The 26903-nt window shown below is 49.8% G+C and overlaps 2 protein-coding genes across 9 annotated transcripts; one reads left to right on the top strand and one right to left on the bottom strand.

Moving 5' to 3' along the window:
- Positions 1 to 664: 664 nt before the first annotated feature.
- On the top strand, positions 665 to 10818 carry GPAT2 (glycerol-3-phosphate acyltransferase 2, mitochondrial). 5 transcript variants are annotated; one of them, XM_088026415.1, is made up of 21 exons: positions 665 to 727; positions 863 to 976; positions 1648 to 1721; positions 2148 to 2252; positions 2495 to 2623; positions 4939 to 5038; positions 5424 to 5560; positions 5875 to 5974; positions 6071 to 6283; positions 6620 to 6739; positions 6908 to 6990; positions 7338 to 7456; positions 8284 to 8354; positions 8431 to 8689; positions 8779 to 8927; positions 9088 to 9165; positions 9618 to 9749; positions 9832 to 9952; positions 10041 to 10106; positions 10342 to 10397; positions 10702 to 10818. In XM_088026415.1, exons 1-21 carry the CDS (start codon positions 665 to 667, stop codon positions 10816 to 10818), a joined length of 2406 nt encoding a protein of 801 aa, XP_087882541.1. The 5 variants fall into 5 exon arrangements, with proteins under 5 accessions (XP_087882541.1, XP_027973080.1, XP_027973081.1 ...); XM_028117279.1 differs by having other exon boundaries at positions 5427 to 5560; XM_028117280.1 differs by having other exon boundaries at positions 5427 to 5560; positions 8449 to 8689.
- On the bottom strand, positions 9697 to 19323 carry LOC114219706 (oxaloacetate tautomerase FAHD2A, mitochondrial). Of its 4 annotated transcripts, XR_003611442.2 has the most exons (9): positions 19156 to 19323; positions 16695 to 16942; positions 15361 to 15577; positions 12997 to 13056; positions 12640 to 12802; positions 11607 to 11715; positions 11409 to 11496; positions 11160 to 11295; positions 9697 to 10391 (listed from the first exon to the last, which is right to left on the bottom strand). XR_003611442.2 is itself a non-coding variant. In XM_028117285.2 (8 exons), the coding sequence occupies exons 2-8, from the start codon at positions 16859 to 16861 to the stop codon at positions 11233 to 11235; spliced, it is 867 nt and encodes a 288-aa protein (XP_027973086.1). In that variant the 5' UTR covers positions 16862 to 16865; positions 19156 to 19323; the 3' UTR covers positions 11118 to 11232. The 4 variants fall into 4 exon arrangements, 3 of the variants coding, with proteins under 3 accessions (XP_027973086.1, XP_027973084.1, XP_027973085.1); XM_028117285.2 differs by lacking the exon at positions 9697 to 10391 and having other exon boundaries at positions 11118 to 11295; positions 16695 to 16865; XM_028117283.2 differs by lacking the exon at positions 9697 to 10391 and having other exon boundaries at positions 11118 to 11295.
- Between the last annotated feature and the right edge of the window lie 7580 nt (positions 19324 to 26903).

A 26903-nucleotide genomic window follows, 5' to 3' on the forward strand; every position in this document is an offset into this window, starting at 1 on the left:
CCCCCACCTCATACCTTATGCCCACATTCCTGTAATGATTGGATGGATAAAGTGCTATCTTGTGCAAGGGAGAAGAGCCGCTGAGCAGGACCTGGTGGCCTTGTGGCAATGGTCCTGTTCCTCTTTGGCAGTCTGATGCCTCCTTCATGCCAATCCAGCCTTGTTCTTTCCCTGTGCACAGAAGGGTCTCAGTCTCCGTTATAGCCCTCATCTGTGCTGTGAGATGGCGGGGTGGCTGCTGATGATAAGATAGCCGATCCCCTTCATGTTAGCCTGGGGGAGCCCCTGATCTGGACACTGAAACCTTTTGAGGACAGCTGGCTTCTTTGTGGGACATGTCGGGTATGGGGTGGGGCTTTGATCTGAGCCAGCTTCCAGCCCAGCTTCTCACCACTGCTGGCTTTGATGTTGTCTGTCCTGGGGTTGAGGACTTGCGGGGGGGGGGGGGTCACTCCAGGACCCCTTGTTCCCCAAACTCCAGTTCCCCCTCCATCCTTCTTCCCAGGTTGGGTTCTGGTGGGGGGGGGGAGAGAGAAAGAAAGAGAGAAAGAGAGAGAGAGAGAGAGAAAGAAAGAGAGAAAGAGAGAGAGAGAAAGAAAGAAAGAGAGAAAAAGAGAGAGAGAGAGAGAGAGAAGTGGCTAGTTCCCAGATTTTATAGGCCCCCATGGATACCATGTTGGAAGCCAGACTCCAAACCCAGCAGAGGAACACCCAGAACAGCCAGGAGGTAATGTGGCCCCTCCCATTCCCAAAATACCTTCTGTCCTCTCACCTCCCCCTCTGTGCCCCCTCACTTCTGGAGCCCCCTTCCCTCTGCCAAGGATTTTGAGTCCTCTAATTTCTTCCTGTGACCCTTTTCCAGACCAGCTTGTGGTCCTCAGGCTTTGGGATGAAGCTGGAGGCTGTTACCCCATTCCTGGGGAAATATCGCCCCTTTGTGGGTCGCTGCTGCCAAACCTGCACTCCCAAGAGTTGGGTGAGTGATGGTAGGGCTGGGCCCCACCAGGGAAACTTGGGGAAATTGACAATGGGAGCCAGGGCTCTGGGAAGCAGCTTTCTTTATGTTCAGCCCTCCTTGACCCATGCCTGTGCTCTTGTCTTTCAGGGGAATGGATGCACTGGTGTTGGTTGTGTTGTTGGTCAGGGCTGGCTTCCAGGCCTTCAAGAGTTGGGGTAGTGCAGAGAGAGGAGATGGGGCATGGCCAGAGGGCTGGGGTCTGGCCAGGCCTGCATGAGTCTTGTTGTTCAGTTCTGGGGACACTGCCCACTTAAAGTCACACAGCACTCGACACATGCTTGAAGACCTCATGCATCCATACCATGTGCTGGTGCTGATGAGCCCCAGGGTCCTGGCAAAGATCCAGGCTACGTGTTCTCTGCTGTTGACAAGAGAACTTCTCAGAAACTATGTGCTACTCTCCACAAGGGGGATTCTGTAGAGCATGCAGCACTTCCATTTTGACTATGGGACCCTTTCTCCTGAGTGAGTTTTGGGATCTGAGAATTGAAATGCTGTACTATAATTTTGTCTTCTGGAATACTCAATACTCCCGTCAGGCAAAGCCTACAGAATATAGAGTGGAAGCTCTTCTCTGTTGGTTTGTTAAGGCCCCCAGGGACATACTGTCTCTGGCCCCTCTCCTGCAGGAGTCCCTCTTCCACAGAAGCATAATGGATCTAGGCTTCTGCAATGTGGTCCTGGTGAAGGAGGAGAACACCAGGTAGGGCTGGGAGCTGGGGGGAAGGCGGTGGGTAGGGTCCTTGGGTGCAGGGCTGCTGGGGCCCTGTTTTGTGGTGTCATTAGTTTTTCCTTTGGTGGAAAAAGAAGGGCCCCTGCCCTCTGCTCCATACCCGCAGGTGGGGAGAGGCAGGCTGGGAGCTCTCCTGCAGTTTCTTCTCTGAGCATTTATGGATTGCCCAATGTGTGTCAGGCCCTAAACCTGTATCCCACTCAGGGAGAAGGGGGGAATGGGGCACAGTTGGGCAAGTGCTGCTTCTTCCTGCTCCATGATAAGCCAAGCTCAGGTGTTCCCAGGCCATGGGACTCAGGTGTGATCCCTTCCTGGTGGAATACCCTCTTTAGACCCTAGTGGGATATGGGCCCTCTGAAAGATCACCACCCTCCCTGCTCTGGGGGCTGTGTCCAGGTTTCGGGGCTGGCTGGTTCGGAGGCTCTGCTATTTCTTATGGTCATTGGAGCAGCGCATACCACCCTGTCAGGATGCCCCACAGAAGATCATGGAAAGCACTCGGTGAGGAAGCAGGGATTGGAGTCTGGCTGGCACTTTTGGGACCCTTGAAGGGATGACCAACATTCTAGGCAGGGGTGGTTTAGAGGGCTGGCTTCTAGACTGTTAGCTTTGCTGGGGCCCTTCCTTAAAGATGGAGGATAAATACAGGAGTCTGTGTTCTGGGGATGCTGGGGTGCTGAAGGAAGTTACCTGAGAGATCTTAGGCCTACCCCAGCCTGACACCACTCTCCCTCACACCACAGGGTGCAGAATGTCATCTCAGGGAGGGTCCCAGGAGGGACTGGGGAAGGCCAGGTACCAGGCCTTGTGAAGAAAGAGGTACAGCGCATCTTGGGCCATATCCAGGCTCCAATCCATCCCTTCCTGCTCAGGTAACTGGTGAGGGGCACTCTCTTCTGGGCTGGGGCCTCTGCCCTTCTGGAGAGTGGGTGTTGGCTAGGTTTGGGGAAATACTGGACTCCCCTCCTGGGAAGCTGGATGGTGTGTTTACCAGAGAGCCTGAAGGGAGCCCCTGATCTGGACATTGTGATCTCTTTCAAGGACAGCTGGCTCTTTGATGGGACTAGTCAGTTATGGGGTAAGGCTCTGATCTGAGCTGGCTTCCAGCCCAGGTTCTCACCATTGCTGGCCTGGTGTTGTCTGTCAGTCCTGGGGATAGGGGCTTGGGGGTCACCCCAGGAACCCCTGGTTGTGGCCCAGACTCCAGTTCCCTCTCCATCCTTCTTCCTCTCCCCAGATCAGGTTCCTGTGGAGAGAGGTGAGGTGGCTGCTTCCCCATCTTATAGGCCCCTATGCTCCCTCCTGCACTCATCTGGCACAAGTCTGAGCTCCTCTTAGATGCAGGGCCCTGTTCCTGAAGAATGGAGGGATGCACAGGGCAGAGTAAACATATGGCTGAAAGAAGGACAGAACAAGGGTTAAGATTGAAAATAGGTGTGGGGGGAGGAGGAGACTTGTAAGACCAGGGACAAAGCGGGGAAAGGAGCCAACCTCGAGGGGGCAAGGATGGAGGGAACAATCCTACTAGAGGGAATAGTATGAGCTATGGCCATAGGAAATGGCCACTTTTGCTCACGAAGCTGTGGTTGGAAGCTGGCGAGTGAGTGAGAGAGCTGTCAGAGACAAAATTGAGAGGTAGAAGGGACAAGATATGCATGGCCATTTTAGAAGTTTGGATTTGATTTCTAAGTGCAGTGAAAACCAATGGAAAGGTTTTAAGCAGGAAATGCCAACAAGGTGAATTGGGATCAAGAGCAGAAAACAGAAGACCATCTGGGAAGCTCTGATGTATACCATGTGAGTCCTGCCCCCAGTGACTCCAGGTGGGATGCCACGATGAGGCGGTGGTGGTGACAGTAGGGGTTGGAAAAATGGATCGAAAGACCAATGTGAATAGGTCACTGGTGGATTGAAGGGTGAAGGTGGGGCCAATGAGGGGAAAGGGCGAAGTCATGGGAGAGCCAGGGTTTTGGCAGTGCGCCTGGTGGTGTGGTTGGAGGGGGCAGGCTTGGGGAGGAGTGAGTTTGGCCCACAAAGGATACTTTGGCTATACAGTTTCAGATACCTGACATGTTGGTAGAGACCCTGAAGAGGCAGTTGCTCATGAGTCTGGAACTCAGAAGAGGTTGAGGCCAGGAACATAGGTTTGCAAAGCTTTAGCATATAGATGATATTTAAAACCAAGAGATGAATGAGTCACTGAGGGAAAGAAGGCACAGCTGTCTCGAAAGCGCTCAGTGGTCAACTGCTTAGTTAGGACGGGAAGTAGAGGTTGTTGGTAACTTTGACCAGCCCTCCATGTGACAATTCTTTGACTTTGCTGAGACTTCCAGTCCCTTGACCTGACCACCTTTACACCATCCATCAGCCCCCCTCTTGTCTTTTCTTCTCTCCTGGTCTTGCTTCGATTCCAGGGCTCATCGTGATGATGATGCCCTTGGGAAGGAGTCACTGGTTCTGTCTGAACCCAGCTTCCTGCCTTCTCTGTACCTAAGCAGTCAAATGTTTCCTTTATGAGATTTTCAAAGAGGCATACAGCATCTGCTGAGACTCTGATCCGGACTTCTCAGATTTACTCACTGTTAACTGATGGCCCCATCTCATGCTTCATGGAGAAGTAGAAGCCATTGGACGAGGGCATGCGGCTTGTCCACCACATCTCTGTGCAACTTGCGTCTACACTTCTGTCCTCATTCAACGCCAGTCCCACATTGGGCCTCTTGGGAATGCCTCCTCAGAGATTTGGCCCTTTAAGTTATTCCCTTTTTGTACCACGAACTCCCTCCTTTGTATTTCACCTTTCCCAGGAGTTTTCAAAGACCAAGCTGGGTTATACCTGGAGAGAGTCTTGGTCCTCTAATTTCTTTTAGGGTAAATGGAGGCAGGGAGGTGCTCTGAACCTGATTTGAGGCGGTTGCACCATGAGATCTTGCGAAAGTAACAGCACATTATAGGCATGGGCTTTGGTGTCAGGCCTGCCTTCCAGTCTCCACATCACCACTTCTTAGCTTTCTCTACTACTTCTTATTAGCTTCTGTAACCTGCCCAAGCCTCACTTCCTCTTCCATAAAGTGGGGACAGTAATAGCACTTGCCTTACAGGAGTGCTGGGTAGCCTCCTGAGGTGCCATGGGCCCTGACTCATGGGCGGGGCCCTGACACACCTCACACTGGGTGTCATTCTCCAGGCTGTTCAGCTGGGCACTGCTGCGGTTCCTGAACTGTGTCTTCCTGAACGTGCAGCTCCACAAGGGCCAGATGAAGATGGTCCACAAGGCCGCGCAGGCAGTAAGGCCCGCCCTCCGTTGGGCTGGGGATGGCGGGAACAGAGGAGCAGAGGCTAGGCCAAGCCCTAAGTTGGGACCATCCCCATCAGCTGGTGGGAAAAATCCACTGCTCTTTGACGACCTTCTCTTCGTGTCTCACGGTCTTGCTCCCATGGGGCTCCCTCTAACGTCTTTTCATCATGGTCTTAACAACCATTACATCAGTGCATTACCTTAAAAGTTGTTGACAGAGCTCCTCTACTTTTGGGAAATGTGCTCAGAGGAAGAACTGCTCAGCTGAACCCTCCTTCCCTCTGGGGCTGCCCTGGGTCTGGAGGTGCTGGGTTTCAGCTTCCTGTATCTTCAGGGTGGGGGCGGATTGGCACTTCCCTCTGGCTCTCCCCAAGCAGGGCTTGCCGCTTGTCCTCCTCTCTACCCACAAGTCACTCCTGGATGGGATCCTGCTGCCCTTTGTGCTGCTCTCCCAAGGCCTAGGTGTGCTCCGTGTGGCTTGGGACCCCCGCACCTGCTCCCCCACCCTCAGGTAAAAGCCTGTGCCCGTAGACATACAGGGGAGAAGTCCCCACCTGGGGTAGGGGTGTGTGGGGATGTGTACGGGGGTGTTGCTGGCAGCAGTTCCCCAGAGGCCCTCTTCCTGGTCTTTCTGCTCCCGACTCTTTGTCATCTCAGCCTGTGGGGCTCAGGTGGAGGGTCAGCTATGAGCCTTAGGGCCATACCTGGCTTCGGAGTGTTCAGGCAGGACCCAGGCTGGCCCTGGTGGACCAAGGTTCTCACTAGCCTGCCTGGTCCCATCTCCTGAGCCCCTTCATTCATCAAGCTTTGCCTTATGCCCCACAGAGCTCTGCTAAAGAAGCTTGGGGGGCTTTTCTTGCCCCAAGAGGCCAACCTCACCCTGGACAGCCCTGAGGGGGTCCTTGCAAGGGCTGTGGTCCATGCCGTAAGTGCCCCCAGTGGTACCGTTGGGGCCAGACCAGGGTACAGGGGATTGTTGCTGCTCTGGCCTTGATACTTGCCTCCCCCAACCCCCTTCCAGGCTGTGGAGCAGCTGTTGGTCAGCAGGCAGCCCTTGCTCATATTCCTGGAGGAGCATCCTGGGGCCCAGGGGCCTCGGCTGTCAGCCCTGGGCCAGACCTGGCTGGGACTGGTGGTACAGGCTGTCCAGGTGGGCGTCATCCCAGATGCCATGCTAGTTCCAGTGGCTATCACCTATGACCTGGTTCCAGATGCACCCTGTGATGTATACCATGTGAGTCCTGCCCCCAGTGACTCCAAGTGGACACCATCTCTAGCGAGGAGACACATTACTGTATCCTCTGGCTAGCTCCTCTTAGGGTTAGAGTTAAGGGGAGTGCAAAGGAATTCTATCCCTCCAGTCATCATTCTGTGGCACTTGCCAATGCACTTAGACTTATCCAGTCATTTCATCTTCTAAAGACCCAGTTAGAGGGATTTCTCCTGTTTCATGGATGAGAAAATAAGCTTGAAGAGGTCATGGTCATGCACCAGTTGGGGCCCAAGATAAAACAGAGCAGAAAATAGTGCCCCTAGGCAGTTTACTCACTCAGACCCTCCCTCCCTGCAGGCCTTGGCCCCATTGGGGTTGTGGACAGGAGCACTGGCTGTCCTGCGGAGCCTTCGAGGCTGGGGCCACAGCCCCAGGGTCTGTGTCCGTGTACACTTGGCCCAGCCCTTCTCCCTACAGGTATGCAGCCTGCTGGACGAGGCTGGGAGTACCTGGGGTCTGTTCCAGGGCTTCTGGCGGCCTGGCCCTCAGAGCCTCTGCAGGGATAGCCTTGCCTACCTCAGGTGGGCTGTGTGCAGGCTTCCTGGTGGGCCAGGTTAGTCTGCCTAAGAACCTTGTCCTGGGCAGGAATACACCATCAACGCCAGAAGCTGCTGGGGCAGCAGGCAGACCCTGGAGCAGCTGCTGCAGCCCATCGTGCTGGGCCAATGGTAGGGGCATGGGTGTGTGTAGGTCTCAGGGGCAAGGCAGGCAGCCCTTCAGCCCCAGCTTGTGAGCTGGCACCTTCTTTCCCCATACCCACAAACACATCACCAGCTCCAGCCTTCCCTCTCCAGATATCCATGGGTCATCTCGAACAGAGCCAGGCACCCCGCCTTGCCTATACTCTGACTGGGACATAGCACACAGACCTGGAAAGGGCTAGGGTTACATGAGCCACCTCTTGCCTTGGGAGTGGGCGTGGGGAAACACCCTCACCTTTGAGAAGGCTCTGGGCTTCCCCACAACTGTTTTGAGGTTTGGTCCCTTTATCTTGTGATCTATGTCTCTATCCCAGTACTGTTGTCCCAGACACTGAGAAGGAGCAGGAGTGGACTCCAGCAACCGGGCCCCTTCTGGCATTTAAGGAAGAGGACCAGCTCCTGGTCAGGAGGCTGAGTCGTCATGTCCTGAATGGTGAGGGGGAGCGAGGTCTGAGCCTTGGGGGGTGGGAGGGGGCTTCTGAGCATTCTTTCTACTGGGTCAGCTAGTCTTTGGGGCTCTCCTTTCCAAATGGGTTTCTGCACCTGACTTCCACTCCTGTGTTGGCCCACTTGGGACATGTGGAGGAGTGGAACTCACCTTGCTCCCGGGAAGCAGGGCAGCCAGGGAGAACCTGAGGAAGCCACTAGATGAGTGCACAAGCTGGCTAAGCTGTGGAGGGTGCACTGTGCAAGGGGAGCTGGCTGGATGAGCCACCTACCCAAGGCCATACCTGGCCCTGCCTTAGGCTCATCATTCACCTCAGCCTGGTCTCCTTAGTTGTAAATGAAGGGGATGTCACTTGCATGGAATTATGCACATAAGGGACTTAAGAGCACCCTCTGTACCAGATACTGTATTAACGAAATTCTCTTTTATTACTCTTCTTGAGTGCCCCTTTTGTGGCAGAGACGGTGGGGGTGAGTGGGCCTGTGAGAGGCAGGGAAGGTCCCTGAGCTCCCATCGTGTATTTGATAAATGTTGGTTTTCCACAGGGAAGGGTGGCACTCAAGGACCAGGCCTTCTCTCCCCTTGCCTAGGGGGGGGGGGGGGGAAGAGGAGAGAGAGAGAGAGAGAGAGAGAGAGAGTGTGTGTGTGTGTGTGTGTGCGTGTGTGTGTGTGTGTGTGTTGGGGGGGCGGTGCCTGCTGCCAGGGTGGGTGCGGGAGGAATGTTCTTGTACTAGGAAGACTTGCTGGGGCGGTGGAGGGACTAGGCCCCTGGGCCTCAGGCCCTGACAAGCATTTCCCACCCCTGGCCCCAGCCAGTGTGACCAGCTCGGCAGTGATGAGCACAGCCATCATGGCGACACTGCTGCTCTTCAAGCATCAGAAGGTAGGGGACAGAGTGGTAGGGGGCTGGGGGAGGGGTGTGGCCCTCCTGCTTAGCCCCCTACTACCCTGGCCCCCAGGGTGTGTTCCTGTCCCAGCTCCTGGGGGAGTTCTCCTGGCTGACCGAGGAGACACTACTGCGTGGCTTTGACGTGGGCTTCTCAGGGCAGTTGCGGTGCCTCGTGCAGCACACGCTGAGCCTGCTACGGGCGCATGTGGCCCTGCTGCGTGTCCATCAGGGGGACTTACTGGTAGTTCCTCGGCCAGGCCCGAGTTTCACACACCTGGCACGCCTGAGCGCCGAGCTGCTACCTGCCTTCCTGAGTGAAGCTGTAGGTGGTGAGTCCTGGGCTTGGGTTGGGTGGGACGTGTGTAGGGGTGAGGCAAATGGCGTCCCTCCTCATGCCTGGCCCTTTCCCCTCCCCCAGCCTGCGCTGTTCGGGGTCTGCTGGCAGGCAGAATGCCACCTGAGGGGCCCTGGGAGTTACAGGGCATCGAGCTGCTGAGCCAGAACGAGCTGTACCGTCAGATCCTGCTGCTGCTGCACCTGCTGCCCCAGGACCTGCTGCTGCTGCAGGTCAGGCCTCTCGCCCCAGCCCCACATGGTCCTGGGCCTCCCCTCTCGGTTGTGGAGGGGGAGGGACTGGGCAGGCACGGGTCCCTAAGTCTTCCTGTGGCGTTAGGTCTCCCTTGGCCCACTGCCTGGTTCTGAGGCCACAGAATGCTTTTCTTCTCAGCCCTGCCAGTCTTCCTACTGCTACTGTCAGGAAGTGCTGGACCGTCTTATCCAGTGTGGGCTCCTGGTTGCTGAGGAGGTAGGAAGGGCGGCTGGAGACAAAGCCCCAGTCTGGGGCCTGGCCACCTACTCCCACCCTGAGTGACAGCTGCCCCAGACTCCTCCTCCTGCCCCAGCATGCTATGGGGGTGGGCGTGCTCCTAGCCTGGCTGACAGGGAGGCCTGGGTCCTGCCTCTGCCAGTCTTTGCCTCGGGCTTTGCCCCATCTGCCCTATCATGACGGGACTGGACAGCCGTACCTCTGCAGTCCTCTGGATGTCTCCTGCCCCTTACAGTTCTTGTCCACAGACTGTGGCCCTCGAGGGTCAGCACGTGCCATGGTCTCGCATGGCCCCGGGTGTCTTCTTGGGCTCCCTAGGTCTGCTTTTACTGGTTTCACCCCCACATGCCTGGTCTGCCAAGTACCTGGTCTAGGGAAGTGGGGGCTCAGGACTGAACCTGTCAGGGACCAATGGCTCCCATGGTCCCCAGACCCCAGGCTCCCGGCCAGCCTGTGACACAGGGCGGCAGCGTTTAAGTGCAAAGCTGCTGTGGAAACCGAGTGGGGACTTTACTGATAGTGACAGTGATGACTTCGAGGAGGCTGAGGGCCGGTACTTCAGGGTAAGTTGGGAGAAGCCACGTCGGGGGTGCGGAGGCAGGTGACCAGTGGGAACGGCCCTCACTCTGGTCTGTCCCCCTCCAGCTCAGTCAGCAGTCACGCTGCCCTGACTTCTTCCTCTTCCTCTGCCGCCTGCTTAGCCCGCTGCTCAAGGCCTTTGCACAGGCTGCCACCTTCCTTCACCGGGGACAGTTGCCTGATACGGGTAAGGCCTGTGCCCCACCCTGGCCAGCCACAGGGGGAGGCTGAGAGCTCAGGGCAGGGGCCCCAGGCTCACATCTTCTTTCTCCCAGAGTCCGGCTACACCAAGCAGCTCTTGCAGTTCTTGCAGGCCACTGCCCAGGAGGAAGGGTTCTTTGGTAAGTCCCAGGCAGCCAGTCCAGGCTCCCCAGAGGCAGGGAAGGGTTTGCTTGTGGCTGCTGCCCCCTGCTGGGCAGTGACATCGCAACTCCAGGAAGAAGGGTTGTAGAGAGAGGGTCTTTGCGTCTAGTCTGAGCCCTAGCCTTGGCTAGTTCCTCCTTTCAGCACAAGAGAAGCCTGTGCCTGGTGGTTCCCTGCTCCTCCCTATAGCCTTCACTTCTCTCTTCCTTCCAGAGTGTGCAGACCAAAATCTTGCCATCAGTGCTATCTGGACCTTCAGAGACCTGGGGGTAAGAGGAGCCAGTCTCACCATTGTGCTTCCCATCCCTATACTGATAGAGCTGCTCAGGGAACCTAGCTGTGCCCACCCTGGGGTTTACCTAGTGTCTCAGAATAGGCGTGGTGGCAGTAGTTGAAGGTAGGATGGCTTTCCTGGCCCTTTTGGTCTCCTAAACCACTGACTCCTCCTACTCTTGGGCTTAAGAGACAACACTTCCACTCCAGACCTAAGGGGCCCAAGGTCTCACTTGCAGCGTGCTGGGGGACAGGCACAGCACCCATGGTGAGTGCTCTTAGCCCTTCCCTCTGGCCCAGGTGCTGCAGCAGACGCCCAGCCCTGCAGGCCCCATGCTCTGCCTGTCCCCTACATTCACCAGCCGGGAAAATCAGGAAAAGCTGGAACAGTTCATCCGGCAGTTCATTTGTAGCTAGAACTGTGGGGTGACTTCTCAGCCCCAGAACATAGCTGTGTCTGGAGCCAGAAGACAGAGGGGGCTGCATACCCTTACCTGAACTATAAAATCTTTTGTGCTTCATTGGCTCTTGCCGTCTCTTCATTTTCCATCCTTTGGTGTGTTACAAGGGGACTGGACAGGTTTTTTCCCAAGCCCAGAAGTGTCTTTTTGGGGTATCTATTCTCTCCTTCCCTACCCTGGGAGAATGCCCTGTCTTATTCCTTAAAACCCGAAAAGACAAACTGTAGCAGAAGCCAAGCTGCTGCTTTGGCTGAGAATTTTATTGACAAGGAGAGCAAGCTTCTCCTCTCACTCTACCTGGAAGAGGCGGCTGGCCCTGGGAGAGAATGGATGCCCCACTTCTTAAGTCCAGGGCCTGTGGGGAGAGTCCTCACACCACCTTGTTGATGATGATGCCTAGTTCTTCAATTTCACACTGAACTTCATCCCCCTTCTGTAACAGAGAAGGTCAAGACATTAGTCCTTTGGCCTCATACAGGCCTGGATTTCACAAGCCTGCCAGGGATTCTGGGTCCTTGTTCCCTTTCCACCTTTTAGTCAACTTACCTTGAGAAAGACTGGAGGTTTCCTGAATACACCAACACCTGGGGGGGTCCCAGTCAGGATGACGTCCCCTGGGTAAAGAGTAACGAACCTGGGGCAGAAGAGACAGGTGAGACCAGGGGCCGAGGTGGCCAGAGCCAGGGCTGCAAGGCTCAGCTCAGCCTCAGGTGGGTGTGTGGAGTAGGGCCCCATCCCACTTACTGGGAGACCCAGGCTATCAGCTCTTCTGTCTTAAACACCATCTGGTTGGTATTGCTGCTCTGGACCACCTCCCCATTCACTCGGCAGCAGATCTTTAAGTTGTGTGGATCTGAGAAATGTAAAAGCACCACCTTGGGGTTCTCCTTGTTTTCCCTCAATACCCTCCCTTTACTCAGAAAGCAAATGCATAAGGTAGCTTTGTGACAGGCCAGGTGAAAGGTCTGTCTGCTAGTCTCCCTGCATGTAATCCTGGCACTTCATGCTCACTCAGCACTCCCTACCCTGGAACTTTCTGTATGGACATTGGCCTCCTCAAGTCTTCCTTCATCTACCACCTAGGAGAGCATCTGCCAGTGGTCACTGGGGTGGGTTAAGGAGGGATGTCCCAGACCCTCCTCTATCCACAGCAGAGGCTGACCACTGCAGATATAAAAACGACTGGGTATCTGTAGTCCAGCAGGACAACCACCCAGATGGCTGCACCTGACGGCAGGGGACAGCTTACCTGTAATAGTGTCCTGGCTAATGAGCACCTTTGTCTTTTTTGCTTTATACACTCACAGCCCCCTCAGAGCAGCTGGAACACAATTTCACTTCACTGATGGCTGCACAGGGTGGTGTAAACCTGGGCCGCATGGACACATGCCTACCGAAATGGCTGTGCTCTGCCCTCTTGATGATGGGCTTTCCTCCTGGCTCACCTTGCTGCCTAGAACGGGTGCTGCCCTGGTACCACTGGCTGTGGAGGTGCCGCTGTGCTCTCCCCTCTCCCTTCCTGGGGAAAAGGCATGGACTTCTGGCAGCCATTACTTCTGCTTCCTGCCAACTTAAAGACGCTCACAGATAGTGGCAGCTAGAGGAAGTTCTACCACCTCTGTAGTGAGGGACATGGAAGGAGGCCTGTGGAACGCATGGCCTAGGGTGAGACTTGCTCTCAAAGGTAACTCCAAATTCCAATTTCCCGAGTATGGCTTTTCGTTGACTCTGCTGTGTCCATGCAAAAGAGTCACCATGTGGGCTATCCAAGACCTACCTGCTACGCTGTCCTTGGTCACCAAGGCAGGGCCCAGGGGGCAGAAGGTGTCAAAGGTTTTTCCCAGCAGCCACTGCTTTCCATTGCGTCTCATTTGCCAGTCACGAGCACTTACATCATGAGCCACAGTGAAGCCAGCCACATGAGCCATGGCATCTGTGGCCTTTAGGGGACAGGGGATTTGGCCAGATTGGAAGTTAGATCATCACGGTGAGACCAACCCCCCATAACCAAGACTTTATCCCATGTCAGTCGCCAGAACTAGCCAAACATGGGCAAGGAATAAGGCAGTCAGGGAGCAGGTAGTCGCCATCCACTTCCCAATGCCAGAGACGGCTGGCATCTCTACCACCTTACCTTGATGCGCTTGCCTTTCTTTCCAATGACCACAGCCAGCTCCACCTCCCAGTCCACCTCCTATAGAGAACGAAGCAGTGAGCTGCCTGGCTCCAGAGGCTTGTTCCCTCTGACAGTGGGGCTTCGCTGTGGGCCCACAATTGTAATCACCATGAACCAGATGTAGTGAAGGAGGGGGGAGGTGTGGCCTGTAGACCCATAAACGTGGGCAGTGGCAGGCAGCACCACTGCATGCAGTCACAGCTCCCCACTGGGGAGCGCCTGGCTGGCTCACTTGGTACATGTGACTTGGTCTCGGGGTTGTGAGTTCGAGCCCCACACTGGGTGTAGAGATTATAAATTTTTTAAGAAAGGCAACATGAGTCTGGGCACTGAATTTACAAGTCACTCAATACTTTCAAAAAAGAATGAATACCAAGTAATAACAGCTAACCCTACTGTGTGCCAATAGCATCCTAAGTGCTTTCAGGTATTAACTCACTTAAAAGAAACGGGCACAGCACAGAAAAAGGAAAACATGCACAGCCTTTCCCATAATCGGCAAAGTGCAACTGTAAGAGATACAACTTAGCCTTTCAAGCTGCTTGCTCTTTCTAATGGTAACAACTAGAATTGCTCTGAGCACAGCCGACACCCAATCTTGGTCTCTAGCACTGGTCCCCACTAGACAGAAATGGGTTCCTTGGGGGAAATGGCTAATTCCAGGTCGGAGACAGTACAAGATGAGCCTGAAATATCTTGGCCAGAAAGCAAGGAAGTATTCAAAAAGTGACAGGGCTGGGGCCAACCTGAAGCCACCCACTGGCCAAATTGAGACCCCGTTAGAGTATCAAAAAGAATATAAGTGATGGACTATAACATACTGGATAAAAATGAAAATCAGGAATACACAGTGCTACTAAAGGGACAGAAGTAAAAAAAGAAGGGAGGTAGCTTTTCTTCACAAAATGCCAGATAATAAGAAGGAATGATAGAAAAATCACCTTTTTCTAACCCCCAATGTAATGAATTCAGGTGAGGATCCCTGGATGAAAAGCTGTGAGGCAATAAGATGTCCACAAGGTCTCAAATTCCTACCCTGTAGACTGCTTATTAATTACCACAGTGAAATACACCTTTCCGATGAGATCTAGTCAACATCAAGTAAACCAAGTGATCAGACTTTAGGACATCTGACATAAGCCTCCCAGTGGGGTGCAATACACATCTGTTGCTTCAGACTGAATGTGCCTCTTACCCTGAAATTCATATGTTGAAACCTAACTCCCAATGTGATAATATCAGGAGGTAGAGCCTTTCAGAAGTAACTAGGTCATGAAGGTGAAGCTCTCATGAATAGGGTTAGTGCCCTTATAAAAGAAATCCCAGAGAGCTCCCTTGCCCCTTCTACCATGTGAGAAAACAGCTAAAAGAGTCTCGTCTGTGAATCAGGAAGCCAGCTCTCCCCAAGCACCAAATGTATCGGAACCTTGATCCTGGACTTCCCAGCCTCCAGAACTTTGAGAAATAAATTTTTGTGGTTTATTTTGTTACAGCAGTCCAAATGAACTAACACCTATATAGAATCCTTGACAAAAATGTTTAACTCAAATCTAATCATGAGGAAAAAGAATATGGGATATGCTAAGACAAATTGCCAGGATTCTTCCAAAGTCAGGTGTCATGAAAGAAAAGGGCAAGGGGATTGTTTGATACCAGAAGTCAGTAAACTATGGCCCACAGGCCAGATCCGGCCTCCTGGCTGCTTTTATAAATAGCTTTCCTGGAACACAGTCATATTCATTCATTTATGTATCAGCCACGGCTGCATTTACACGACAGGGGCAAAGATGAGCTGTTCCAAGAGACACTCTGTGGCATTAAGAGTCTATTATTTACTTACTGACCCTTTGAGAAAGTCTGCAGATCCCTTTCTAGATTAAAGCACTAAAGAGACATAACCAAGCACTCTGTGTGGCCTTGACTGATCCTGGTTCAACAAACAAAAAGTAAAACAGAACCCAAATTAAGTCATCTTTGGGGGCAAATGGGAACATTCCCAACTGGACTATCTTTTAGGTATTATTCATGTTAATTTTCTTAGTGGTGATAGTGGTTATTATCGTCATGCAGGACGTTGTACTTACTCTTAGAAGCATCCTGAATTTTATTATTTTTCTACAATTAGAGTGTATTATTTTTGCAATCAGTAAAAAATACGTTAATTTCTTTTTTTTTCCCTGAAACTAGCCTTACACAGTATAATCCCCTGTAGTTTCTACTAAATGCACTACTATGCAACAGGTAGCTCCTTTAGGCTGGCTGCTGAGTGCTGAGCACCCTGGCGACGGGCCGGTGACTGGGGGCCTATGAGGAGGCACTGACCTGACTCTCCGGTGGGAGGATGACCTCATCATAGGGCCCCACGATGGAGCTGGCAAACTTGCTGAAGATGATGGGCTCCTTTGGCACTGGAACGTTCTGCTCTTTGCAGTGGTCCACATAATTCATTCCCACACACACCACCTTGTCTGGCCGTGTGACTGGGGCCAGGAAGGTCACCTCTGACCGTGGCAGGACTGGCAACTGGGCAGCCAGAGCTCTGCAGAGACCAGGAGAGAGGGACTGGTTAGGAGCAGGCCAGCAATCCTTGGGCATGCTGGGGAGGTACTGCAGCAGCTACAAGTTTTGCTTTTTCAAATATATTTTCTAGATCTATCAAACATATCACAATCAGTGTGCAAACCAAACCCAGCTATTATCCTTTGATATCAGAACACTGTTTATTTTTTATCCAGTGTTGATTTCCTTTCCCCCATTAGGTAATACGTGTCATGTAGGGGAATTGAAAAGGTGCACATGAGAAGACCAGAAAGGCCTTTCTTCTGCCCCTGCACCATCCTTGCACACAGCTGCCAGGGCCCGTGTAGCTCTCCACGGTGCTCTACACATACTCGTCTCCTCCTGTCCTTTCTTACACAAATGATAGCACACCAAACACACCTTTTTAAAAAATACGTGTTTTTTGGAGATCTCTCCGTAACAGTATATACCTTTCCCCTTTTCTGACAGGACTGTGATGCCTGCACAGTACAGATACACCCAATTACCTGATGAGGGACATGGGAGTAGTTTGCAATCTTGGGAGACTATGACAGTATCGGAAACATACTGTTACCAATACTGTGTGCTGTCAAATGTTTGTATTTTTGCCAGTTTGGTATGTAAAAATAACTCAGAGTGGTTAATTTACTGTTCATCAAATTCCATACGGCTGCTGGCTTCAGGGAAGTCCCTACCTAATCTAGCCCAAACCCAAGAACCATCTGTAAGAATACCTCTTTGCAGTCCTCTCTCTTCTAAGGAGCCAAGCATCCAAAGACTACCCCAAGCTTCCCAAGATGCCTCCTAGGACCCCGGATCCCAGACTTCTCAGGCAGACAGGAACTTAATCCCTTGGGGAAGGCAGAGTGACGAAGCAGAGTTCCGGCCCCACCACCGAATGTGTGGCCTTGGGATAGTTAATCACCATCCCTGGGCCTGAGGATGTTGTCATACAAGATTTCTAAGGCTCTTCACTAAGAGAAGAGGTGAGAAAGGAAAGGTAGGGTTACTCTGCTACTTGCAAGAGTTACCAGCTAATTGTGTTTCCCAGAGCATGGAGGGGGTTGGGAAGGGGGGGGTAGCATGGCAGCCATTGTAGCTGCCTGCTGATTTACCTTCTTGCCACTGAGAGTGTGGCTTCTCCCTGCTCCAGGAACTCCATCATTGTCTTGGGCAGTGTGGGGTCAAAGGCGTTGAGGTTGATGACGCCCCCGCCATTCCCTGACTCCAAGCCCAGGTGAGGTCCCATCAGGTGGGGGGCCTGGAACTGCACCAGTCTCATATTTCTGGAGGGTTGAAAGGGCCACTTCTGAGCCTGCAGCAGAGCTGTGAGCAACCTTCTACAGGACACCAGCATCAGAACCTATGAAGAAAAACGTGGGTCCTAGGGGACAGAGGGAACAGAAACCACCACTGGGATCCACAGAGTTCCCCGAACTGCAGCCCAAGCTCTTTCACCCCATCAGCCATTCCTGGCATAGCACAGTCCTGGAAGTGGTACACATTTATTAGTTATTTCACCCTGTTACACTTTATCAGGTGATTTTTTTGCTCAATTCAATGTGTGTAATGAAACATTTCTAGAGGAGCGACGACTTCATGCCAGGCACTAATCTAGATGGCAGGGATTCCAACGCTCCTTCACCCGGTGCTTTCTGCAGGCTTACACTGTACCTGGCACCACCGAGGCACTGATACGCTCAGCCCTGCCATCTTGCTCTCAGGGGAGACCGATACTAACAACTGATGTTGTAAGTAAGATCCAGCAATTGGGACTACTGCTGTGAAGACAAAGGGTCCTGCCTTTGTCTAGTTTCTTGAGGAAGTGATGCTGAGCTGAGCCAGGCTGCGCTAAAATAAGCAGGACTAGAATTTAGCTAAGAGCGGGGCCCTGCATGGACAAGTGACCACTGGTGAAACTGGCTTCACAGCTGTCAGAGGCAGTTTTTTAAATGCCAGTTTGATCCTTTTACCCTTCTACTGAAATACATTACACCAAACCAAAACCCCTACCAGGCTATCCTAGCCTTCTAAGAGCAGCCCCCACAAACCTCTCCAGACAGTAATTAGCTTCTCCTGCTGCAGTTCAGGCTACCTGAGGGAAGAGGCTGCAGGCAAAGGGCAGGGCCTAAGCCTGACAGGCATCACTGGGCTATCTCCTCTCTGGGTTCCAGGGCTACATCTGTCTCTTTCACTGCTGAGTCCACAGTGCCCAGCACTGTGCCTGGCACACAGAAGGCTCTACACTACACTCTGTTGAATCAACAAATGCCAGGAGCAGCGGCTTGACTTTTCACTACTTGGGAAAGCTTGGTGATTGTCACCATGGCTGTGTCTTCCCTTCTCAAATCACTTAGAAGGCTTCAACAGGGCTCAGGTCGTTTTGAGTTCTAGGCTTTACTCAAAGACAAATGCCATTCTCTTGTTTTGTTTCTAATCTAAGCCTGATCTTCATTCCAAACAGTCCCTTCCCTGCATAGGTCCTTGCTTTAAAAAGTAGCTCTTTATGCTCAGGCACATGGAGGTAGTCCCAGATTCCTGGTCCTCACCCTGATGGTTCAATTTGCCATGTTCAGTTAAAGACCCAGGTCACTGATCTGACCACTGTAGTGGCCAAGGAGTTCACCCAGAAAACCAGGAACTTTGAAACTTCCGCCCTCCTGTCTTACACAGCCATGCTGTCGAAAATCTGTTCAAGCCAAAAGGCATGCATTCAGACACTCTACACACTGAAAAAATAGTTACTGCTCCCACTGAATGCCAGGTCTTATTTTAAATGCTTTATCTACAATGTCTGATTGAATTCTCTTGACAATTGTGGAAGGTAGGTACTGTTAGTTCCATTTTACAGATGAAAAAAACAAGGCCCAGAAAGATGAAGGGATCTGCCCAGGTTCAGAAGGAGAGAAAACAGCTGAGACTTGAATCCAAGTCCAGGTGACACTGAAATTCTTGGCTTGGGCTAAAGTGTCCTAGAGGTGGTGGGGGTTAGACTTCAGGGGCCTAGAGGCCCACTGACCACCTGTCTTCTGTCAGCCTGGGAAAAGTTGGTCATATGCTGGCTGCCGCTTCAGGGATATGGCTGGTCACCTGCTTTCCAAGATAACCCCAGGCCCCACTGACTATGCCCTTCCCACATGACAGGCACATTCAGGTTCTTATTCTGCCCTACAGCAATTCCCTCAGGTACAACATCCCATTTTACAGAAGCGGGCAATGAGGCTTAAAGAAAACATCTGCCAAAGCAGCAGTCAGAAAGTGGCCCTGGTGCTTCTGCGGTAATTACGATGCAACAGAACACGAGCTCAATTCAACTCCTGGAAAAGGGTCCTTAAGCAAAGAGGCAGAGATTCGAGGTGGAAACAGCAACAAGCATCGCATCTTGAGAGACGTGGGACCGTGTCCCACCACCCACTTGCTTGGCACCCCGCACCAGTCCCCCGGCTTTGTCTCCGGCACTCACGAGGGCCCGCCCCGCCGGGTCCCTGTGGTCGCTGAGGCCCGGGATCCCGGTCCAGTCTTGACCTCAGCCGAAGACCTGGAGGGAGGCTGGCCCGGCCCACAACTCCAACCTACCTGGCCGCGGCGGCCGGTCTTGCCGGGTGCCCTGAGCTGTCGGGCGCGGGCTCACGGGGTTGGGGGCCAAGGTCAGCAGGCGCCTAGACGCCTGCACCCCGTTCTGAAATCTAGTCGCCCGAGGATCTCCACGAGTAGCGCGCCCAGCTGTTCCACGACTTTCGCACAGACGGGCGCTCCTTGGTGACGCTAGAGAACAGCAGCCAATAGAAGGGCGCCTCATTCTATCCCGGAAGCCAAGTCACGGAGGGGGCGGGCCTAGCGCTGGAGGGCAGGGTGTCTCTCGTGTTTCTTCAGGCGTCCGGGCGGGGCCGACGCAGGTGCGGCCAGCCGCTGCCCGATGCCAATCCCCGCCACTCAAAGTCGGGGCTCCCCGCACCTGCATTAATCTGACAATAAGTGCTTCCTGAAAATCTGCGCCCTGGGCTCCTCGCTAGCCTCACCTGCGTCGGGTCCTGCTTTAGGCCAGGCACCGTTTTGATTATTGGGAAAAGAGTGGAGGGGACCAAATTAGGGCGTCCCGGTTCACACCGACGAGTATTTTTGTCTTCTGATTTTGATATATCACTGAGAAGAGGAGGAATGATTGAACCCATTTTACATATGGGAAAGCCGAGGCAGAAGTGCTTTGCTCAAGGTGACACAAGGAGTGTGAGTCGTGGAACCAGCATTCTGGACCCCACGTGCAGTCCTTTGCTCCCATTCTCAAGCAGCCTCGTCTTCACATGCACTGCGTTGGGCCTAGGGCAGGATAGTGGGAAGCATAACCTCCAGCATCAAAGAACAGGCACTCTAGTGCATAGGTGGTTTAATTAAACAGGCAGTCATAATCCAGTAGGATTGTAGGCCTCTGGCATATGGAGACATATAAAGGGCTCTGCGCAAGATGCCCAGGACTTAACCATGTACCAGATCATCCAGGGTTTTACTTGTCCCAAGAAAGAGTTTGAGCCTTATCTAAGCACACAGGAGGCCTCACAGGGGATGTGCCATGGTCAGACTTGCATTTAAGAACTTTTGCCCGGCCACTCCTCCAAGGCGAGGTGTCTGCATACGAGTGGTGCAGGTGAGAGCAATGGTGTAGGTGGCTTGGTGTGTGGCAGAGACAGGGGAGAATCCAGAGATGTATAGAAGGTAGAACTGACAGGCTTCAGTGATGATGACAGGAGGTGGGAGTGGAGGGGGGAGGAGGTCCAAGGCCAACTGCTAGGGCTCTGGCTGGTAAATGACACTGCCATTCATGGAGACGAGGGGTCTAGAGGGGCAGCAGTTCTGGGGAGAGGATGGTGAGCTCAGTTTTGGATGGATTATATTTAATGTGCCTGTGACAGTCAAGGAGGCACTGCAGGGTGGGCAGTTGGAGACACAGGTCTTGGAACTTAGGGAATTAGCTTGAAGGCAGAGGTCAGCATACAGATAGAAATGGAACTTATGAGGGTAAATATGATCAGGAGGAATGTGGTAAAGAGAGCCTGGCATAAACCCCAGTCAGGAGACCCATCATGTAAGGATCAGCCAGAAAGACTGAAGGGAAACAGGGAGACAGGGGAACTCATAACTTAGGCAAAGGTTTGGGATTGCACCTTCCAAGTGCCAAGGAGAGGACATCTGCTTCTGGACAAGAATAAAACAAGTGAGATCATTAAAGACCATGATCAAAAAGATAATAAGAGGATACTGTGAACAAATCTACACACAAAAATTTGACAACCTCAATGAAATGGACCAATTCCTTGAAATACACCCTATCACAATTCACCCAAAATGAAATAGATAATTTGGATAGCACTGTATCTATTAAGGAAATTGAATTTGTAACTTAAAAACTCCTGAAAATGAAACATCCAGTCCCAGATGGTTTCATTGGAGAATTCTACCAAATGTTTAAAGAATGAACACCAATTCTATATAATCTATTTCAGAAAATAGAATAGGAAGGAACATGTCTCAATTCATTTTATGAAGCCAGTATTACCCTGATACCAGAAAACAGACAGTACAAAAAGGAAACTACAATATCTCCCATAAATACAGATGCAAAAGTCCTTAACAAAACATTAGCAAATATAATTCAGCAATATATAAAGATAATTCTCTACCATGACCAAACGGGGTTTATTCCAGGAATGCAAGGCATGTTCAATATCCAAAAATTACTCAGTATAATCCACCATACTAATAAGCTAAAGAAAAAAATCAGTCTTATCAATTAATGTAGAAAAAAATCTGACAAAATTCAACATCCATTCATGACAAATACTCTCAGAGAACTCAGAAGGGAACTTCTTCAACTTGATAAAGAACATCTAACAAAAAGCGTACAGTTAACATCATAGTTAATAGTGAAAACCTGAATGCTTTCCCCTGGAAGGGAAGAAAGAATGCCTGTTCCCAACACTTTTTTTTTTTTTTTTTAAGAATGATTGATTGATTGTGCAAGTGGGGGAAGGGGCAGAGGACGAGAGAGAAACTTAAGCAGACTCCCTGCCGAGTGCAGAGTCTGACTCCAGGCTCCATCTCAAGAGCCTGACATCCTAACCTGAACCGAAATCAAGAGTCGGACACTTAATGGACTGAGCCACCCAGGCACCCTGCTACCACTCTTAAGCATCATAGTACTGAAAATTCTAGCTAGTGCAATAAGGCAATGAAAGGAAATAAAAAGCATATAGATTGGAAAGGAAGAAATAAAACTATCCCTATTTGCAGATGAAATGGTTGTCTTCATAGAAAATCCATAGGGGGGAATACCTCCTGGGAATAATAAGTGAATTCAGCAAGCTCGCAGAGTACAAGATCAACATAGAAAAATCAACTGTATTTCTATATACTAGCAATGAAAATGTGCATCCTGAAATTTTAAAATATAATACTATTTGCTCAAATAAAAATACTTAGGTGCAGGGCGCCTGGGTGGCTCAGTTGGTTAAGCAACTACCTTCGGCTCAGGTCATGATCCTGGAGTCCTGGGATCGAGTCCCGCATTGGGCTCCCTGCTCGGTGGGGAGTCTGCTTCTCCCTCTGACCCTCTTCCCTCTCGTGCTCTCTCACATTCTCTCTCTCTCAAATAAATAAATAAAATCTTTAAAAAAAATACTTAGGTGCAAATCTTAACAAAACATGTACAGGATCTGTATGCTAAAAGCTATAAAACACTGATGAAAGAAATCAAAATCAAAATAAATAATGAGGCACGTCACATTCACAGACTGGAAGACTTAACACAGTGAAGATGTGAATTCTCCACAAACTGATATACAGGTTTAATACAACTTCTATCAAAATTCCACCGAGATTTTTTGTACATACAGACAAGACTACTCTAAAATTTGCATTGAAAGGCAAAGGAACTAGAATAGCTACAACAATTTTGCAAAAGAAGAATAAAGTAAGAATAATCAGTCAATCTGATTTCAAGACTTATTATGTAGTCACTATAATCAAGATTGTGTGCTACTGGCAGAGGAATAGACAGATCAATGGAACAGAAAAGAGAACCCAGAAATATGCCCAGCTGGTTTTTGAGAAAGATACAAAAGCAATTCAGTGGAGGAAGAATAGTCCTTGTAACAAATGGTGCTGGAGCAACTGGATATCCAACTCTTTAAAAAAGAACCTTGACCCCCCCACAAAAAAGAAAAAAAGAACCTTGACCCTTGCCTTAAATTTCATAGCTTATATAAAATTTAACTCAAAATGGATCACAGATTTAAATTTAAAATGTAAAATTACCAAGTTTTTAGAAGAAAATATAAGAGAAAATCTTTGAGACATATGGCTTAGTGAAAAGTTCTTAGACATTACCCCAAAAGGCATAACAGAGGGGGAAAAAACATAATTAAAAACTTATGCTCTGCAAAAGGATGTTAAAAGGATGAAAGAACAAGCTACAGACAGGGAGAAAATATTTGCAAACTACATATCTGACAAAGAACTCACATCTAGGATATATAGAAAACCCACAGCATATAGACTTGTTGAATCCCTATGTTGTATACCTGAAACTAATGTAAAATAGTGTCAACTACATTTCAGTTAAAAAAAAAAGAAAAACCCTGAAAAATCAACAAAGAAAACCCAATCTAATTAGAAAATGGATAAATGACATGAAGAGATGTTTCACTGAAGAAACTACACAGATGGCATATAATCACATGAAAAGATGTTCAACATCTCTATAGAGATTAAGGGGATGCAAATTAAGACCACAATGAGATATCACTGCACTATTAGAACAGTTTAAAAAAAGCAGTGGCAATACCAAATGCTGGAGAGGATGTAGATAACTGGATCTCTTACGCATTGCTGATGGGAATGTCAAATGCTATAGCCACTCTAGAAGACAGTTTGGCTATTTCTTAAAAAACTAAACATGCATTTACCATATGGCCCAGAAACTGTAATCCTGGGCATTTATCCCAGAGAAATGAAAACCTATACATGATTGTTCATAGCAGTTTTATTTGTCATAGCTAAGACCATGGAAACAATGAAGTGTTTTACAATAGGTGACTGGTTAAACAAAATGTGGTACATCCACAGCATGAAATACTACTTGTCAATAAAAAGGGACCAATTTTGGATATATATAAAAACTTGGATGGATCTCAAGGGTATTATGCTGAGTGAAAAAGGCCAATCTCAAAAGGTCACATTCTGTATGATACCATTTGTAGAACATCTCAAAATTACAGAGCTAGAGAACAGATTAATGGTTGCTGGGGTTACAGATGGGGGTGTTGGTCTTTCATGCAAGTGAATGAAAAAAAAATCTCTTTTTAAGCCACTGTTATCTTGGATCCCTGTTACTTGCAGCTGTACACGATCTGAACTGGTAAGTCTCCTCCCACACCGTACTTTCTTTAATTTCCTCCTCCATCTCAGTCTCTTTCAAACTCACCTTCCTCCATCCAACCTATAGATGTTGGCATCTCTCAAGGCATGGCCCTTCCTGCGCTTCTCCCCACTCAGTAGGATCCCTAAGCAATCTTTCTCATGTGTGATGGTTTAATTATCACCATAGAATAAAGTCTCACATGAACCCAACTACTGGACATCTCCATCCTGATGTCTCGAAAGGACCATAAACAACATGTCCAAGACTGAACTTAAAATTTTTCCACATCAAACAGTCTTCATCTCTCAGAGATGTCAGGAGCTCCCATCCAGCTGGGCAGTTCCCAAACTAGAATTCCGTCTTTGCCCTTCCCACACGCTCACTTCCATTTCCAACCCGTCTTCATGTCCTAGCAACAGTAGCTCCTCAAATCTGAATTGTTAGACTTCCCAGCATCCCAGGCCAAACCATTAATATATCCTACCTGGCGGTAGTCCTGCTATGCCTCTGTGATGATGATTTTAAAACATGTCCACAAATTCTCTGATGCTCCTTCCATCCATAAGAGGTATCTAATTTCCATCCCCTTTTCTGTGGGCTGCACTTAGTGACTCCCCTCTACTAAATACAGTGTGGCAGATGACCCTGCCTGACTGCCAAGGCTAGTGACTAGTGTGCTGGGGCTGCCATAAGAGCGGGTGGCTTAAAGAACAGACATTTGTTTTCTCAGTTTTGGAGGCTGGAAATCGGAGATGAAGGTGTTGGTGGGTTGGGTTCTCCTCAGGGCTCTCCCCTCGGCCTGCAGATGACCACCTTCCTGCCGGCCCTTCACACGTCCATCCTTCTGTGCGCGCGCCCGCCCCTCTGTGTGCATGCCTCTCGTGTCTGTGTCCAGCTTTCCTCTTATGAGGACATTAGTCACGCTGGATTAGCACCCAGTCTAACAGCCTCATTTTAATTTAATTACCTCTTTAAAAGACTTATTTCCAAATACAATTCTGAGGTACTAGGGGTTGGGACTTCAACGTATGAATTTTGGAAGGACACAATTCAGCCAATAACAGCCAGGTAATAGAAGGTGGGACAGCCTCTTCTTGGCTCTCTCAAGACAGTGTATCAATCTGGGTCCAATCAGGAAAGAAATCACACGGTAATCTGAACAGATTTAAGTTTAACATAAGGAAGTATTAACTATAACAGGGGACTGGCTTCATGAGGGATTGCCCAGTAAGATTCTAAAAACTATAAAAGCATCAGATTCAAGGAGAAGTCAAACCCTTAGGGCTCAAGGAAACACCCAAGGAAGAAACCTGCCAGGGCTGAGATCCAGACCTTGTTGGAGTTGGCAGAGATGTTTAGTGCTGGAACTAGAAATCTGGAGCTCACCTGAAATCCACCCTCTAGGGTACTGGCAACATTTTGCTGCAAGTACTCTGTTACAAAGCCACCTGAGGGAGGGGGTGCCATGGGAGGCTGTTGGCCACAGGTGTTGCTGGTACCAGGTACTGCAGGAGCTGGGCACTGGGGAAGCAGGGAATGCTGCAGGATCCTGCTGCTGAAGAAGTTGCCCATGCTGCAGGAGGCTGTCTAGTGAGAATGCTGACACCAGGAAGCAAAACCCTTTCCTCCTGGAATGTTTCTCCAGTGCCCTCTGCAGACAATGTTTCAGGGTCAGTTGGCAAGGAGAAAATATTTAAAGGGCCTGGGTCCGTTTTTACAGAGTAGGCAAAACAGGTGACTCTGGAGCTGACAAGCAATAAACAAACAGGTAACTGGCACAGTCCAATCCTTTGACTACTCTGCTTCCATATTCACCCTTGACACATATTTAAATTCTGTACATCAACAAAACAACTCTTGATTACTATCTAATATGAGGTTATGCTTCCTAGGAGTAAAGAAGTTCTCACCCTTTCCCCAAGAGTAATGGTATCCATCACAAATCTAGTGCCAGTCCTGGATTAGAATATTCTGTTGCCTAAAATGTAAAATTAAGTTCTGATAAGTTGTGTATAAAGGAAAATTGGGAAGGAGAGAGGAACAAATGGTTAGCATGTCCAAATGTAATGATCAAATAGAAAATAAGAAAAACTTTTCACAGAACTAGAACAATCCTAAAATTTGTATGGAACCACGTAAGATTTTGAACACCAAAGCAATTTTGAAAAAGAAAAACAAAACTGAAGGTATCACAATTCCAGATTTCAAGTTAAACTACAAAGCTGTAGTAATCAAAACAGTATAGTACTGGCATAAAAACAGATGCATAGATCCATGGAATAGAACAGACAACCCAGGAATAAACCCACAATTATATGGCCAATTAATCTTTGGCAAAGAAGGAAAATACATGTAATGGGAAAAAGTCTCTTCAACAAATGGTGTTGGGAAAATTGGACAGCCACATGCAAAAGAATGAAATTGGACCACTTTATTTCACCGTACACAAAAATAAACTCAAAATGGATTAAAGACCTAAATGTGAGACCTGAAGCCATAAAAATCCTAGAAGAGAGCACAAGCAGTAATCTCTCTGACATCAGCCATAGCAACGTTTTTCTAGATTATGTCTCCTGAGGCAAAGGAAATACCACATCAAAATACAAAGTTTCTGCACAGCAAAAGAAACTATCAACAAATCTAAAAGGCAACATACTGAATGAGAGAAGACAGTTGCCATGACATATCCAATAAAGAGTTATAATCCAAAATATACAAAGAACTGATACAACTCAATAACCAAAAAGCAATTAATCCAATTAAAAAATAGGCAGAAGACATGAACAGACATTTCTCCAAAGAAGACATACAGTTGGCCAATAGACACATCAAAAGATGCTCAACATCATTCATTATCAGGGAACTGCAAATCAAAACTACATTGAGACATCACCTCACACCTGTCAGAATG

This window comes from Eumetopias jubatus, unplaced genomic scaffold (assembly GCF_037043125.1).
Source record: "Eumetopias jubatus isolate StellerSeaLion01/CBP00866 unplaced genomic scaffold, mEumJub1_p1.0 scaffold_9, whole genome shotgun sequence".
NCBI lineage: Eukaryota > Metazoa > Chordata > Mammalia > Carnivora > Otariidae > Eumetopias > Eumetopias jubatus.